The sequence below is a fragment of the Aquarana catesbeiana genome, linkage group LG05, assembly GCF_042186555.1.
Source record: "Aquarana catesbeiana isolate 2022-GZ linkage group LG05, ASM4218655v1, whole genome shotgun sequence".
Classification (NCBI taxonomy): domain Eukaryota; kingdom Metazoa; phylum Chordata; class Amphibia; order Anura; family Ranidae; genus Aquarana; species Aquarana catesbeiana.
This window is the reverse complement of record NC_133328.1, coordinates 581,533,534-581,550,528: the sequence shown is the minus strand read 5'-3', so window position 1 is coordinate 581,550,528 and position 16,995 is coordinate 581,533,534. Positions and strand designations below refer to the sequence as shown.

At 41.3% G+C, this 16,995-nt stretch overlaps 1 protein-coding gene across 1 annotated transcript in view; it reads left to right on the top strand.

Moving 5' to 3' along the window:
• ATP6V1C1 (ATPase H+ transporting V1 subunit C1) overlaps positions 1 to 11,125 on the top strand; it is a 92,360-nt gene extending 81,235 nt beyond the window's left edge. Inside the window, exons 11-13 of the mRNA XM_073632065.1 lie at positions 7,431 to 7,528; positions 8,528 to 8,654; positions 10,300 to 11,125. Coding sequence (XP_073488166.1) covers positions 7,431 to 7,528; positions 8,528 to 8,654; positions 10,300 to 10,395 — 321 coding nt within the window. The 3' untranslated portion in view covers positions 10,396 to 11,125. The remainder of the gene's footprint in view (positions 1 to 7,430; positions 7,529 to 8,527; positions 8,655 to 10,299) is intronic.
• Positions 11,126 to 16,995: the final 5,870 nt, after the last annotated feature.

The window sequence follows — 16,995 nt, the reverse complement described above, 5'->3', positions numbered from 1 at the left end:
GACAGGCATCAATGAGCTTTAGAATGGGGCATTTTACAAGCGTTAAAACGTTCCCTAAACGACCTATGCATGGTTTCGTAACTTTTGATGAGCGTTAAAACTGCTCCACAATGGAAAGTGACAGATTTTAACACTCCACAACCGTGGCGAAAATGCCTGCCAAATGTTTGCGGAGGCGTTGAAAAGCTTCAACCTCTCCTGACTCGACATGAAGCTTCAATTTTGAAGCGAAGCGATGCTAACGCCTTGTTTTTGTAATGTGAACAGCACAATGTGCTGTCTATTGAATCTTGTACATAGGCGTTTGAGGGGCGTTTTTAACCACTTCAGCCCCGGAAGGATTCCCCCCTTCCTGACCAGAGCACTTTTTACAATTTGAAACTGCGTCGCTTTAACTGCTAATTGCGCGGTCATGCAATGCTGTACCCAAATGAAATTTGCGTCCTTTTTTCCCACAAATAGAGCTTTCTTTTGATGGTATTTGATCACCTCTGCGGTTTTTATTTTTTGCACTATAAACGGAAAAAGACCGAAAATTTTGAAAAAAATGATATTTTCTACTTTTTGTTATAAAAAAAATCCAATAAACTCAATTTTAGTCATACATTTAGGCCAAAATGTATACGGCCACATGTCTTTGGTAAAAAAAAATGTCAATAAGCGTATATTTATTGGTTTGCGCAAAAGTTATAGCGTCTACAAACTAGGGTACATTTCTGGAATTTACACAGCTTTTAGTTTATGACTGCCTATGTCATTTCTTGAGGTGCTAAAATGGCAGAGCAGTACAAACCCCCCCCAAATGACCCCATTTTGGAAAGTAGACACCCCAAGGAAATTGCTAAGAGGCATGTTGAGCCCATTGAATATTTATTTTTTCGTCCCAAGTGATTGAATAATGACAACAAAAAAAAAATTACAAAAAGTTGTCACTAAATGATATATTGCTCACACAGGCCATGGGCATATGTGGAATTACACCCCAAAATACATTCTGCTGCTTCTCCTGAGTACGGGGATACCACATGTGTGGGACTTTTTGGGAGCCTAGCCGCGTACGGGGCCCTGAAAACCAAGCACCGCCTGTAAATTTTTGATTTCACTCTTCACTGCCTATCACAGTTTTGGAGGCCATGGAATGCCCAGGTGGCACAACTCCCCCCACCCCCCCCCCCCACCCCCCCCCAAATGACCCCATTTTGGAAAGTAGACACCCCAAGCTATTTGCTGAGAGGCATGGTGAGTATTTTGCAGCTCTCATTTGTTTTTGAAAATGAAGAAAGACAAGAAAAAAAATGTTTTTTCAATTTTCAAACTTTGTGACAAAAAGTGAGGTCTGCAAAATACTCACTATACCTCTCAGCCAATTTTTTTTTTTTTGCAAGAAAATTACTTTGAACCCCCAAACATTATATATTTTTTTAAAGCAAATGCCCTACAGATTAAAATGGTGGGTGTTTCATTTTTTTTTTTCACACAGTATTTGCGCAGCGATTTTTTTAAACGCATTTTTTTGGGAAAAAACACATTTTTAAATTTTAATACACTAAAACACACTATATTGCCCAAATGTTTGATGGAATAAAAAAGATGATCTTAGGTCGAGTACATGGATACCAAACATGACATGCTTTTAAATTGCGCACAAACGTGCAGTGACGACAAACTAAATACATTTTTAAAAGCCTTTACAGGTTACCACTTTAGATTTACAGAGGAGATTTACTGCTAAAATTACTGCCCTTGATCTGACCTTCGTGGTGATACCTCACATGCATGGTGCAATTGCTGTTTTCTTTTTTTTTTTTGCATTTTTATCTTATTTTTAAACTGTTCCTTTCACTTTTTATTTTTTTTAATCATTTTTATTGTTATCTCAGGGAATGTAAATATCCCCTATGATAGCAATAGGTAGTGACAGGTACTCTTTTTTGAAAAAATTGGGGTCGGTGTGATAAAATGTTTTCCCAATGGCGCTGTTTACATCCGGCGAAATCTAAGTCATGAAATGCTCGTAGCTTCCGGTTTCTTAGGCCATAGAGATGTTTGGAGCCACTCTGGTCTCTGATCAGCTCTATGGTCAGCTGGCTGAATCACCAGCTGCATTCTCAGGTTCCCTGTTGAGACAGAAGAGCCAGAGAAAAACATGGAAGACGGTGGGGGGGGGGGCATTCCCTCCCACTGCTTGTAAAAGCAGTCTAGAGGCTAATTATCTGCTAGGATTGCTTTTACATGAAAGCCGACCGCTGGCTGAAAAGAATGATACCAAGATGATACCTAAACCTGCAGGCAGGTCGTGAATGGTGTACCTGAAGACAAAAAAATGGTTAACAATAAAACACAGTAACCACTTCAGCCCCGGAAGGATTTACCCCCTTCCTGACCAGAACGTTTTTTGCGATTCGGCACTGCGTCGCTTTAATTGACAATTGCGTGGTTGTGCGACGTGGCTTCGAAACAAAATTGAAGTCCTTTTTTTCCCACAAATAGAGCTTTCTTTTGGTGGTATTTGATCATCTCTGCGATTTTTATTTTTTGCGCCATAAACAAAATAAGAGCGACAATTTTGAAAAAAACGCATTATTTTTTTACTTTTTGCTATAATAATTATCCCCAAAAAATATATAAAAAAATTTTTTTCCTCAGTTTAGGCCGATACATATTCTTCTACATATTTTTGGTAAAAAAAAATCGCAATAAGCGTTTATTAATTTGTTTGCGCAAAAGTTATAGCATTTACAAAATAGGGGATAGTTTTATGGCATTTTTATTAATAATTTTTTTTTTTACTAGTAATGGCGGCGATCAGTAATTTTTATTGTGACTGCGATGTTATGGCGGACATGTCGGACATTTTTTACACATTTTTGGGACCATTGTCATTTATACAGCAATCAGTGCTTTAAAAATGCATTGATTCCTGTATAAATGACACTGGCAGTGAAGGGGTTAACCACTAGGGGGTGGGGAGGGGTTAAGTGTGTCCTAGGGGAGTGTTTTCAAACTGTCAGGGGGACGGGCTGGTGTGCGACGTCACTGATCTCTGCTCCGATGACAGGGAGCAGAGATCGAGTGACACTTGTCACTAGGCAGAACGGGGAGATGCTGTTTACAATGGCATCTCCCCGTTCGTCATCTCCGTAAGGCGATCGCGGGTATGCCCGCGGCGATCGAGTATGCGGGACCCGCGACCCGACTCACGGAGATCGCGGCAGGCGCGTACGGGTACGTTATTTTGCACAGCCGTGCCATTCTGCCGACTTAAAAGTACAGGAGCCGGTCGGGAACCGGTTAAACAGTAAAGTATAAAAAATTGCATACCTGAAAAGCAAACATGATAAAACATAATAACAATAAAACATTGCAGAATAGAATACAGTAAAAAAGAGCAGAACAATAGAGAGAGAATAGAGAGAGAACAATAAAACGACAACTATTTTTTTTTTTATCTTATATATTTTTTTGTGTTTTTTTTTTTTTTTTACAATTTTTTTGTAACTGTAACTTTTATAACTGTAACCGGTTCCAGGTTCGGGTCTCTCAAAATGCGATGGCATCTTGGGAGACCCTGTGAAAGTGTGCCTAGTCTGTGCAATGCTGTACCCTACGCTAATACTCAACTAGTGAATGGTAGCGTTCAAAACATTCACCAATGCAAAGACCAGGATTGTCAGGACAGGAGGGACAATAATAGCGGGTGTCACGCCTATATCCGCGCTTGCTGCAGACACGACATCTTTTTTGGGGGGTTCGTTGGGTAGGGGTACTCGGGAGAACATAAAGAAAATGCCTCTCATGCAGCCGACTGCATTTGGTTGGGGATGTGAATGGGGGAAGTACGGGTGCTGCAGAAGTGGTTTGTTCTCAATTATTAGAATTGGCAAATGCAGCAGGAAGGGCATTATGGGCACGACGGGCCTGTGTTTGTCTTCTTCTTGGTGGCAGCGGGACACTACTTGTGCTTGCCACCTCACCAGCTTGAACTGCACTTATGGGACTCACCACGTCACCAAGTGTTACTGCAGTGCTGGTTTGACTATGACTGAGGTGTACTAGGCCGCTGGTGCTTGCCAGTTCACCAAAACGCTACCAAAAATCTGTTAGCGATCGCAGGGATCAGGTCTGACTCTGCGAACGCTGCAGTTATGCGTTTAGTGTTTTGTAAGTGACAGTGATCGATCGGTGGGCTGGGCCGGGCGGAGGGGCAAAACGCAGGTGCTAGCAGGTATCTGGGCTGATCCCGCTAACACTGGGGTGTACTAGGCCGCTGGTGCTTGGCAGTTCACCAAAACGCTACCAAAAAAACTGTTAGCGATCACAGGGATCAGGCCTGACTCTGCGAACGCTGCAGTTATGCGTTTAGTGTTTTGTAAGTTACAGTGATTGATCGATACTGCATTTGGGTGGGCTGGGCCGGGCGGAGGGGCAAAACGCAGGTGCTAGCAGGTATCTGGGCTGATCCCGCTAACACTGCGTTTTTGAGAACCCTAAACTGCTGGGGACGCTAGTATAGATCTGATTGGATCAGATATTGATCCGTTCAGATACTATACCACTAAGGGAGGTGTACGGTGCGTGGGTGTTAGCGGTACTGGCGCTAACCTGACACTGCTTGGGGCTAGTGCTTGCCAGTTCACCAAAACGCTACCAAAAAAACTGTTGGCGATCGCAGGGATCAGGCCTGACTCTGCGAACGCTGCAGTTATGCGTTTAGTGTTTTGTAAGTGACAGTGATCGATCGATACTGCACTTGGGTGGGCTGGGCTGGGCTGGGCGGAGGGGCAAAACGCAGGTGCTAGCAGGTATCTGGGCTGATCCCGCTAACACTGCGTTTTTGGGAACCCTAAACTGCTGGGGACGCTAGTATAGATCTGATCAGATATTGATCCGTTTAGATACTATATCACTGAGAGGTGGGTGTTAGCGGTACTGGCGCTAACCTGACGCTGCCTGGGGCGACGCAGACCCTATCTGACCCTAAAACCTAACTTGTATCACCGTCGGGCGATCAGGGAGCTAAACCTTTATTCGGCAATAAATGGTGGGTGCCCTGACACTATAAAAAATAAACAAACTAACCAGCGTCTCCCGTAACAGTTATACGGTGATCACTGGTGAAAGGGTTAGCTAGGGGGCAATCAAGGGGTTAAAACCTTTATTAGGTAGTATATGGGGGTCCCTGATGCTATAAAACGCTGACGGCGAACCTATTTATTTACCTCCCTAACTAGCGTCACCTTTATTAGGTAGTATATGGGGGTCCCTGATGCTATAAAACGCTGACGGTGAACCTATTTATTTACCTCCCTAACTAGCGTCACCAGTGACACTGATACAGCGATCAGAAAAACGATCACTTAGTGACACTGGCGACGGGGGGTGATCATGGGGTTAAAACTTTATTAGGGGGGGTTAGGGGGGTATCCTAGACCTAAAGAGGGCTAATATTAACTGCCCTACCACACTAACTGTCACAAATGACACCAGTGCAGTAATCAGAAAAAAAAAAAAAAACTGCTTGGTGTCAGTGTGACGGGGGGGGGGGGGGGGGGGGTGATTGGGGGGTGATCAGGGGATTATGTGGGGTGTACAGTATGCCTGGGGTGTTCTACTGTGTGTGTTGTGTTGTGCAACTCACCCAGATGTCTTCTCTCCTCGGCGCTGGAACTGAAAATACCGATCCGAGGAGAGATGACATCATTTCCTCTGCTGCTGTTTACTATACAGCAGCAGAGGAAGAATCTCATTGGCTGGGAGCGATCGCGAGTGGGCGGCCACGAATGGACGGCCTCTCCCTCACCTCTCATCGCTTCTGGACAGAAGCCCCCCCCCCCCCGAGTAGCTACAAGAATGAAAACGTCAGAGAGCTAAGCTACCTCTTAGATTCGTGGATGGCCTTGCCTAAATTGAAGGGCCTTGATAGAGATATATAGATGATCATATACATATATATTATATTTTATTATTTTATATATATATATATATATATATATATATATATATATATGATCTTTAACAAAACAAATAGTGAGATAAGTGCTACTAATTAAGATGAGAGGAGTAATTTTTTCATTTCTTTTTGTTCTTTTTTTTCTTTCGCTTAGTTAGGGTCCTTCTTTGCTGGTGCACCTTGTTTTAAGCCTTATTCTAATTCTTTGAATCCTTATCACACAACCACGTAGGGAAGAGTAAGGTTGTGACACTTCTAGGAAGTACTGATTATTTTTATTTTTTTTCACTAAATCTGCAGAGGTCATTTGTAAAAGGTAGGACTGCAACAAACGATTATTTCCGTAATCGATTTGTTGGCCAAATATGGTTAAAATTAATCGATTAATCGGATGCATTTTTTATGCTTTTTTTGGCCAATATGTTGTTGGTCAGATTAAATAACACAAATAGCTGCAAAAACGCACTACTTGCTTTTCTGCAGCTTCTCCATTGAAGTCTATTGAGCCAGAAAAGCACCATTTTGCGATGAAAAAAGTCCTTGACCCTTTCCAAATACACAGCAGCTGAAAAAAGCTGTAGTGCGTTTCTGCAAAAAGCACCAACTAACGCATAGGTGTGAACCAGGCCTAGGACGTTTAGTAGCAGCATGCTTTGTTAAATTTAAGGCACAATAATGGTAAAAGTTTACTTTAAATGTAATTGTAATGCCTTATATTACCTATAGTCTATAAGCTCCCACCTTCTCTGGGTTCAGATGCTGATCTTCCCTGCACAGTTTTTAAAGTGATTTTTTTTAAAAACAACAAACATGTTATACGTACCTGCTCTGTGTAATGGTTTGCACAGAGCAGCCCTGATTCTCCTATTCTGGGGTCCCCCCACCGACGCTTTTGGCTCCTCCTGCCTTCAGAGTGCCCCAATAGCAAGCTGCAAAGTATAGTATATAGAGTGCCCCTATAGCAAGGTTAAAAAAAAAAAACTTCTGCCTTTAGAACCACTCACATCCTGCCCAGGACTACATGTCCCATGAGGGACATGTAGTCCTGGGCAGTTGACAACTATTTTCATAATTGATTAGTTGTCGATTAATTAATTAGTTGTCTCGGCCCTAGTAAAAGGTAAAGAAAATTTGATAATTTTTCGGGTTGGTAGTGGCGTGTCCTACATTAGAACTATAATAACACCCACTGGGGTTGATCTCATAAAACTTAAGAGTGCAAAATCTGGTGCAGCTGTGCTTGATGGCCAATCAGCTTCTAACTTCAGCTTGTTCAGTTCTTTGACAAAAATAAAAACCTAGAAGCTGATTGGTTTCTATTCAGGGCTGCACCATATTTTGCACTCTCCAGTTTTAGTAAATAAACCCCTCTGTGTGTTTTCATATTGCTGTTTTCTGTTGCCCCAGTTCTCGCGCTTTAACGCCAACTATAGTCACTGTGCGTATAAATTACCTTTTTATCTGTTTTTTTTTTCCCCAGGGTCCTCTGGTACGATGGCTCAAAGTGAATTTTAGTGAAGCTTTCATTGCATGGATTCATGTGAAGGCTCTCCGGGTCTTTGTGGAGTCTGTGTTAAGGTAATAAGACCATATCACTGGTATTTCTTGCTGCTGTAGTGGGTAAGGTTTTCTCAGTGCAGAAAGCTTTCTTTAAAGAGTTACTAAACCCAGAACCTGCATTCACTATATCTGATCTTTCACAGAACATGGAAATGCAATTATTTTAGTAAATATAAACTGCTAAATACCTTTTCTCGACATCGACAGTATGTAGCAGTCTTATGACTTCTATCAGTGTCTGGTTAAAACTTGTAGGAGGAGCTTTCATTCTACTCTGACTATTTTATGAGGCTGCATGACCCCTGACCCTCTGTTTGGACAGTGATGATTGGCCCTGTGCCGATCACATGCACCCTCCCAAGAAAAAAAAAAAACTCTCTACCAATACACACCAAACTGAGCTTGTGCAGAGTGACTCCAAAGGCTCTGTCTTATCAGGAGATGGTTAGGGGACAGTGGAAGAAGGGGAGGATCAAAAAAGGCGGGTCAAACAACCTTTTTACACAATGCAGAGGATTAACCCCTTAGATTCCACAGTGAGTAAAACGAGCATGCTTTACTGCCTATTCAGACTGATTTTACTGATGTGGGTTTAGTAACACTTTAAGTTGGAGATTCATAAGTGGAGCCAAATGACTTCTGGGCAATCATTCACCGACTTTCATAGAGTGTTGGTTCATAAAAATGTATATTTTCAGACGAGTAAATGCTGGAAGGCTTTTGATTTAATCCCTGCCTAGCCAGAATATGTTGTACCCTCCCTGTCACAGAATTACCATTTCTCTTGTTTAATTCCCTATAGCCTTAAATGACAGCTGACCCCAGCAGGTGGGTGGAGCATGATACCAAAACAGACACTGCAGGAAGCAGCATTCCTACTAAGATAAAAGGTTGTTCTAAAGACACCTCCACCTTTTATACCATATTAAATGTCACACCCATATTTTGGGTATAACATGGTTTATGTTGATGTGAACAGCTGTAAGCCCTGGAACATAACGATTCCTCTGCTTCTAGATATGGATTACCTGTAAACTTCCAAGCCATGCTCCTCCAGCCCAATAAGAAGACTATGAAGAAACTGAGGGAAGTCTTGTATGACTTGTACAAGCACCTGGACAGCAGTGCGGCATCCATCATTGACGTGAGTAAAACCATTATTTGCTACTTGGGGCTTTCCCAACTGCCATTCTGAATGTCACATACAGGATCTCTGGGTTACTGGTAGGAATGAGCGATTGAGAGTGATCAATCAGCAAAGTTACCATTTTTGAAAAATGCACTAGGGAAAGGTGAAACCAAGGTGGTTTTTAACCGCTTCCTACCCACCCGGCATCCCTTAAAATAGTTTGGAACTCACGGGGTTGGGAAAAATTGATGACCATGTGACCACTGTCACAGTGGTCACATGATCATAAGCCGGTCCAATTTGCTACTGATCTGTAACCCTGATCAAGAGCTCCCTGTGACAGCTTAGTCTTTGTGCTAAGAGTGTGGAATGAGCATGACCTCAGTACGTAAACACAATGGCCGTCTAGCGATGCATGTGTGGGCATTAAAGCCCACCCTTTTGCTGCCACACATGCACTGCATGTTTTTGGCAGTCGTTAATTCCTGAGGGTTACAGGACCTCTATTTAACTATCCTGGACCTGTTCTTTTGCCAAATACTGCCCCTTATTGTTTTTCCTTTTTTTTTTTTTTTTTTTTTTTTTTTTTTTTTTCACAGAAATGCAGATAGCGAATAGTATTTTTTTTCAGCTCTGTTGAGAATTTCCTGATTGTGCAAAATTTTGTTTTTGGAGCTCAATGTGTAACCAGCTATATAAATGACATTTCATATTAAAGATTTGAAATCTCAACTAATGTTGGTGAATTACGTAGATTCCCTTGCTTAAAGCCTTCTAAAACAACCACTAGTGAGTGATGACTGTAACCATTGTACGGTGATAATTTACAGTGGAGAACAATGGTAGTTAGAAAATGTAGCAGTTTCAACATCATTTCTATCCAATAATAGGGAGCCCCATCATTGCAGGCAGGCAACGCAATACTGAATCAGTTATCCAATAATGGAGCTATAAAATTTTAGGTAAAAGCAATTGTAAATTAAATGAAATGAAATTAAAGCAATCCTAAAGTGGGAGTCCGGCGACCAATCTTTTTTTTTTTTTAGGTCATTGAGACACTTTGCTAATCCCAAAATAATACTCAGTTTGGGTGTAATATTTCTGCCTCTGTCTGTTTTCGTACTGAATAACTTAAAAAATGTGATGCTGGCTGTTTCCATCTTGCTTGTGGGCATGTGAAGCCCACAAGCATTGATTTCCTGGATGCGGTGAATGCTGTTCATTCACAGCTTGTTCACGCGCATGATCATTGTTTCCGCACTGAATCTTGGGAAGCCTGACACTAAGCTCCCAGGAGACAGTGCGGCGCCGGGGAAAGGCAATAAACACGTCTACTCCCATGGGAGGAGAGACAGGAAGTGCCACAATAAAGTACAATATAAAGGTAATTACAGCGATAAAAAATTTTTTCGTGCGGCATTTGAACATCTATGCAATTAATTGAAGGGGGTAAGATTAAGTTAAAAATTTGAGTGGAACCCCGCTTTAAAGCTGAAATCCATTTTCTCTGCTATACATGCCTCCTTTTCAGCACTGTCTCCTGTGAAACCCATTGCTTCCAGTTTCAGCCTACACTCTTTTTTTTCAGGTTGATTGATGGCCAGCGTCATCTGCCAGTTTGCTTTAGCCGATTCTAATAACAGGTCTTCTCCCTTTCTAGGCTCCCATGGACATCCCTGGATTAAACCTGAGCCAGCAAGAATACTACCCCTATGTCTACTACAAGATTGACTGCAATTTGCTGGAATTTAAGTAGAACAAACTGTGTGATTGTGTTATTGGAGCAGAAATGAGTTTGAAGTACAGTGATACACTTCCTCCTTAACCCTGTGCTTGCTTCTCATGTAGAGTTGCCACCTCATCCCTTTAAACCCGAACACATGTGAATTACACAGGTTCTGAGGCTAATTAAATGCAGATAAGGCACCAAGTGAGTTTAATTACCACCTTAATCAGCCACAGAACCTGTGTAATTAATATGTGCTCGGTTTTAAAAGGATGAGGTGGCAACCCTATTCTCATGTCTCTAACCAAGGTGACCCCCTCCTCTCTCCCTTAGTCAACCTGACCCCTTTTTTTCTTTTTAAAATCAAATGTTCGGTAGATATTGTTGCTTTTAATCAATGAGATATTTAAATGTCCACTGAGCAAATAAGAGTCTATTTATAAAGAGATTTATTTAAACCTGAAGTTGCTGAGATGCCACAAGACACAAAAGGGTTCTATAAAATATCATTCCTCATTCGTATGGTGGTCAGCCTTCATCCCTCTCACTGCTCGTACGTAGATCCTGTTTACAAGGGACTTTGGTGTAATTGTTTATACCATTCCATTCACTGCATTTAGTTCATATCATGGTGTTTAAATGTGGAGTCGTGATGTAAAGTGTATGTAATATTTAATGTATGTGCTTTCTGTATATTTGTTAAAGATCTCTAGAGCACTGTCATCACAAACAGGAATAATAAACAAACCTGTAAAAACAAGGCTTGGGTTTTATTGTTTCATTGAACATTTTGGGCATTTTCGATGAAACTCCAGATGAAATGGTGAATACACATCAGGCTCAAATCACAAAACTAACATACTTGGATATTGTTTTATTAAAAAAAAGAAACCGTTCCTCTCTGTGAGTCCAATGAGATTTGAAATTTACAGACACATGGCTAAAATAAAGATTCCTATCCCTGTGTTTAAAGCTTAAAGTGTCATTAAACCCAGACTATGAGAAACTCTCATTACATGCTATATAACAGAGTGTTCATACTCAAAAAGCATTCATTTTGTGTAGAGTGAAATATACCTGGTTGATCCTGTCTTCAGCTGTCCCTCCCATCTTCTGTATAACACTGCTGCAGGCAGAGATTGTGGAGACCATCTGCTGTCCTCTACTGAGCATGCTCATATTTCAGTTCCTTTTTAAGCTGTTCATTCCTCCTTTTTCCTATCTGTGCAGCCCACAGGAGTATAGAGTCATACATGTTGGGTGTATACACAGTGGTAAGTGACACTCCCCTCACTCCCTCCTCCTCCATATCCTCCTATTGCTAAGCATTATGGGGGCGGGTTATAGTATAATTTATTGCATTCACTAAGAATGCAGATGCCGTCCGAATAAAATGAAAGCTAGTGTGAGTCATCGCTGACTTATTAATGCACAAAAAATATTCCTTTAATGTTTGATAAAGATTTATGGGGAGCTGTAAAACAGATATTTGATATTGTATTTTAATTTCTTCCAAAACAGTTTGTCATGTGACAGGCACAGCACCAATCAGGGCTGGCCAGACACACACTGTAGAGAGCATACATCAGCAGAGTAATAGAAGCTCCTCCCAAAGATCTACCCTGCAGATGCCAAAGAACAAGAAGAGATCATGTGACCACACAACAAAGCTGAAGGAATAAGTTACTCGGAGGATTAAAAAAAAGACAGACAAAAGACAAAATACAGTGTCATGATATACAGGTGCATCTCATAAAATTAGAATATCAAAAAGTTAATTTATTTTAGTAATTCTATATAAAAAGTGAAACTCATATTTTATATAGATGTGTTACACACAGAGTGATGTATTTCAAGCATTTCTTTCTTTAAATTTTGTTATGATTATGGCTTACAGCTAGTGAAAACCCAAAATTCAGTATCTCCGAAAACTAGAATATTACATAAACCAATAAAAAAAAAAAGGATTTTTAATACAAAAATTTTGGCTCACTGAAAAGTATGTCCATGTACAGTATAGTATGGGCTCAATACTTGGTCGGGGCTCTTTTTGCAAGAATTACTGCATCAATACAGTGTGGCATGGAAGCGATCAGCCTGTAGCACTGCTGAGGTGTTATGGAAGCCCATGTTGCTTTAAAAGAGGCCTTCAGCTCGTCTGCATTGTTGGGTCCGGTGTCTCTCATCTTCTTCTTGACAATACCCCACAGATTCTCTATGGAGTTTAGGTTAGGCAAGTTTGCTGACCAATCAAGCACAGTAATACCATGATCATTAAACCAGCTGACTTAAAGCGCTGACTATGGACTTGATAAAACACAGTGGACCAACACCAGCAGATGACATGGCTCCCCAAATCATCACGGACTGTAGAAACTTCACATTGGCCCTAATGCAGCTTGGATTCTTTGCCTCTCCACTTTTCCTCCAGACTCTGGGATCTTTGATTTCCAAATGAAATGCAACATTTTTCACAGTCGGTGATCGAAAAAGGTCTGATGACCAGCTCCTGTACAGCGCTTTCAGCCAATGGCTAAGAGCGCTGACTGGTGTGTTTTGGCAGGAGGCCGTCCCCCTGTAAGAACACAATAGCACAGAAGGGGAGATTGCTGTACTAACATCATATTGTTAGTACAGCGACTCTGACCTAAGCTGTGTCCGTTTTATTTTCTTTTGTTTAAAAAAAATAAATAAATAAAAACTAGTAGTGTGTACCAGGCTTAAGGCTACTTTCACACTGAGGCGGGTTGGCGGTAAAGCGGCACTATATTTAGCGCCGCTTTACTGTCATTTTAGCAGCACTATTCGGCCGCTAGCGGGGCGGTTTTAATCCCCGCTAGAAGCCGAAAAGGGGTTAAAGGGACACTAAAGGTAAATATCTTTGTTATTTAAAAAAAAAAAAAAAGTTATACTTACCTCCACTGTGCAGCTCGTTTTGCACAGAGTGGCCCCGAACCTGGTCTTCTGGGGTCCCTTGGCGGCTGTTTCAGCTCCTCCCCACAAGAACTAATCACCACCATGCGAGGGAGCTCGCATGGTGGTGAGTTCTTGTGGGCGCGCTGCCGTGATACAGCCGGCGGCCATAGCCACTCACTGTATCACTCGACCCCGGCGCGCCGCGTCATTGGATGTGATTGACAGCAGCGCGAGCCAATGGCTGCGCTGCTTTCAATCCATCCACTCTAGCCAATCAACGGTCAGGCTGATCAACGAAGAGGATGTCGGGAGCGAGTGCTGGACTTTCGAAGGCTCAGGTAAGTAAAACGGGGGGCTGGGGGCGGCGGTATTGTCGGAAGTTTTTTCACCTTAATGCATTAAGGTGAAAAAATTTTTACCTTTACAACCCCTTTAAGACCGCCCGCAAAGCGCCGCTTTGCCGGCAGGTTTGCAGCACTGCCCCATTGTTTTCAATGGGAAGGGGCGCTTTAGGAGCGGTAAATACACCGCTCCTATAGCGCTGCAAAGATGCGGCTTGCAGGACTTTTTTGACCGTCCTGCAAGCGCAAAGCTCTGTGTGAAAGCCCTCGGGGCTTTCACATTGGAGTGAATTTAGTGGCTCTTTCAGGGCGCTTTGCAGGCGCTATTTTTAGCACTTTAGTGCCTGCAAAGCGCCTCAATATGAAAGCAGCCTAAGTCCCCTTTCACACTTATACGACTTGTCCCACGATTTTGGACTGCAAAATTGTATGACAAGTCGTTCTCCATGATTTTCAATGACTACCATTCATATTGGCACGACTTTAAGTCATGTCGACTTCAAAGTAGTCCCTGCACTACTTTGGTCCAACTTCCATGCGAGTTGTACTCCATAGACCTCAATGTTAAACCCTCAAGTAGCATGCAAATCGTACCTGAATAATATAGACATGATTTCAGTATGACTTTGTAAGCACAAGCTGCAAGCACAAGCCTCACACCATGTATGTTTTCATTTGTTAATGCCAAAGTAGTACTGATCCCAAATTGCGGCAAAATCGCGCAAATTCTCGGTAAAATCGTGCCCACAAAATCACGCGACTTTGAAGTCGCACAAATGTGAAAGGGGCCTAAGACTTTTACCCAAATCACCCAGTTATTTGCTTACTTTGATTGCAGAGGCCATATCCATCGCATCCATTTGGTGGGGATTATTTTGCAAAAGTGGTCCATTCTCACTGTGGATTTGCCCATTTTGCGGCTTCCTATATTAGCTTTGGTCTTTTGGTGAATGTTCCCCTTCACCCGATTCTGGCTGCGGTTTACTTTTTCAAACCATGTTTGACAGGTCCTATGTGAGTGCAGAGGACTTGATTATTGGAAGAGTCGCATCTCCTGATCAACATCCTGGAACTTTGCAATTTAGGTTTCTCTGCAGCGTTAGACCTTTCTACCAGAGGGTTATCTGATCTGGATTCAGTCTGGACAACTGCTGGCGTAGTTCAGTCTTCAGGGAGAAACCAGAAAGTCTTACCATTTGCAAAAATAGATCCGATTCTATCCTGTGGAGAACTTCATGTTCCAGCCTTGTCTACTGTGTACATTTCAGACGTAGACTGGAAAATTGGCAGGTAGGTTATCTCAGCTGGCAGTGCCTGGACTTGAGAAAATGGTCCCTACTCCTGGAGGTGTTTTAAGGATCTGTCGTAGTTGGGGGAAGCCAGATGTGATTCTCCTAACCTCCAGATTCCACAACAAACTGTACAGGTTTGTCTCCAGGTACAGAGATCCTCTATGGCAAGCATTTAATGCTCTTGTGGCTCCATGGGACCAGTACTCCCCAACCTGTCTTTCCTCCCCTGAAACGTCTTCCTTGTGTGCGTGGCAGGATTAAGACGGAGGGTATTCCGGTGATCCCCATTGCGCCAGACTGACCCATGTAAGAATTCTGGCAGATGCTCCGTGTGTTCTGCTGGATTATCAACCTCTTCTGTCCTAAAAACTAATTTGCCATCTTGCTTCTTTACTGGCACGACTGTTGAAGCCCAGGCTCTGGGGGACAGGGGCATCTCTGATTCTGTGATTTTCTACAATGCTAAAAGCTAGGAATTTGTCTTTTGCAAGGTTTATCATAAGGCATGATTTACTAGAGGTATATAGTAATATAGCGCTGGCAATTCATACAGTGCTTTACATGCTGTGCTTGCAGTCTTACGCGTTTTTTGGTTCCAGATTTTGGAGATTGCCTTTCAGATTGTTATAAGCAGAAGCCTGTGATTTCAGATCATTGTCAATCTGTGTAACACCCTGTGTGTAGGAAAAGAAAAAAAACATGTTTTGTAACTATAGCTCTCTGTAAAAAAAAAAAAAAAAAATATATATATATATATATATATATATATATATATATATATATATATATATATATATATATTCTCACACACACACACAGTGTATATCGAGGATTTGTAGATACTCGAGGACAAAAGACAAGGATATAAAAAAACAATCTGACCTTGTAGTTTTCCCATGCACAGAACACCGCAAATGGACAACATCTAGCAGAGTGGGGGGGGGGGGGGGGGTGCCAGAATTCCTTACCTCTATATTATTCTAGACCAGTCTCTGGAGGCAGCAAAGCATCAGCATCACAGCCAAGGAACTAACATTCTCAACAAAAAAAAAAAGGAAGGGGAGGTGAAAAAAAAAACTGAAAGTTATTTCAAAAGAAATTTAAAAATTCAGCTATACAACACACAGAATATTCAATTTTCAGGGTTCCCCCAAAATGCAAATACAAAATCTGCCAGTTTTGACAAACATCACTGCCAAATGTAATTTGAAAATGAACTTTAGCATGATATTAATCTTCCAAAAATTTTTGAAATGGGGATCCTCAAAAACACAATTGTATATCTGTTATGCCATAGAGACTTCACGACAGGGTGGATTAAAAAATAAATAAATAAATTGATTTAAAAAACATTTTTTTTTTAATTCAATTTATTTTAATTGCTTTTGGAGTAAAAATCTATCTATCATTTTCTATTTAGGATATATTAATAATTTAGTTTATTCAGCATGAAATGGAGCTTAGTTATGTAGCATGAGACTGTATATTTTGCAATATTTACATTTTTAGTAAACTCATTCAATGAATGCAAGTGCACGTTTTCACACAATGTCACAGTATGTCACAGTAAGCATGAGATAAAACAAAGTTCAGGAATATTCCTTTATTCCATTGTTTTGCAAATGTACAGTATTTTCCAAACCAAGTTCTGAAAAGTTTCATAGAAGTTGAAAGGACATGGAGCCCTTCTGCTCCACCTCCTGGCTGTCAAGGGAGGCAGGAATTGCTGTATAAATAAAGCAACTTTAGGAGGTTGCTGCTGTAAAAAAAAAAAAAAAATACACCTTTCAACACAGTGCCTATGACTCTGTTCAGAACAGAAAGAAAAAAAATGGTTAATTTTGCATTTACGCAACTTCATTTATCTGCAGATCAAAGGGATAAATAAGCCTTATTGTGCATATGGTGTCAGTTAAGACAAAACTGACAGATAAAAAAAAAAAGTTTAGGTTTGCTTAACCCTAGTTTACCCTATTCAGCTCCAAAAACTCCTCCATCCCTTTCTCACTTTCCTGCCTTTTATCTTTTAAACCATTTAATTTTTATTTTTTTTCTTCATTTTGCCAGTGTCACAATAACCA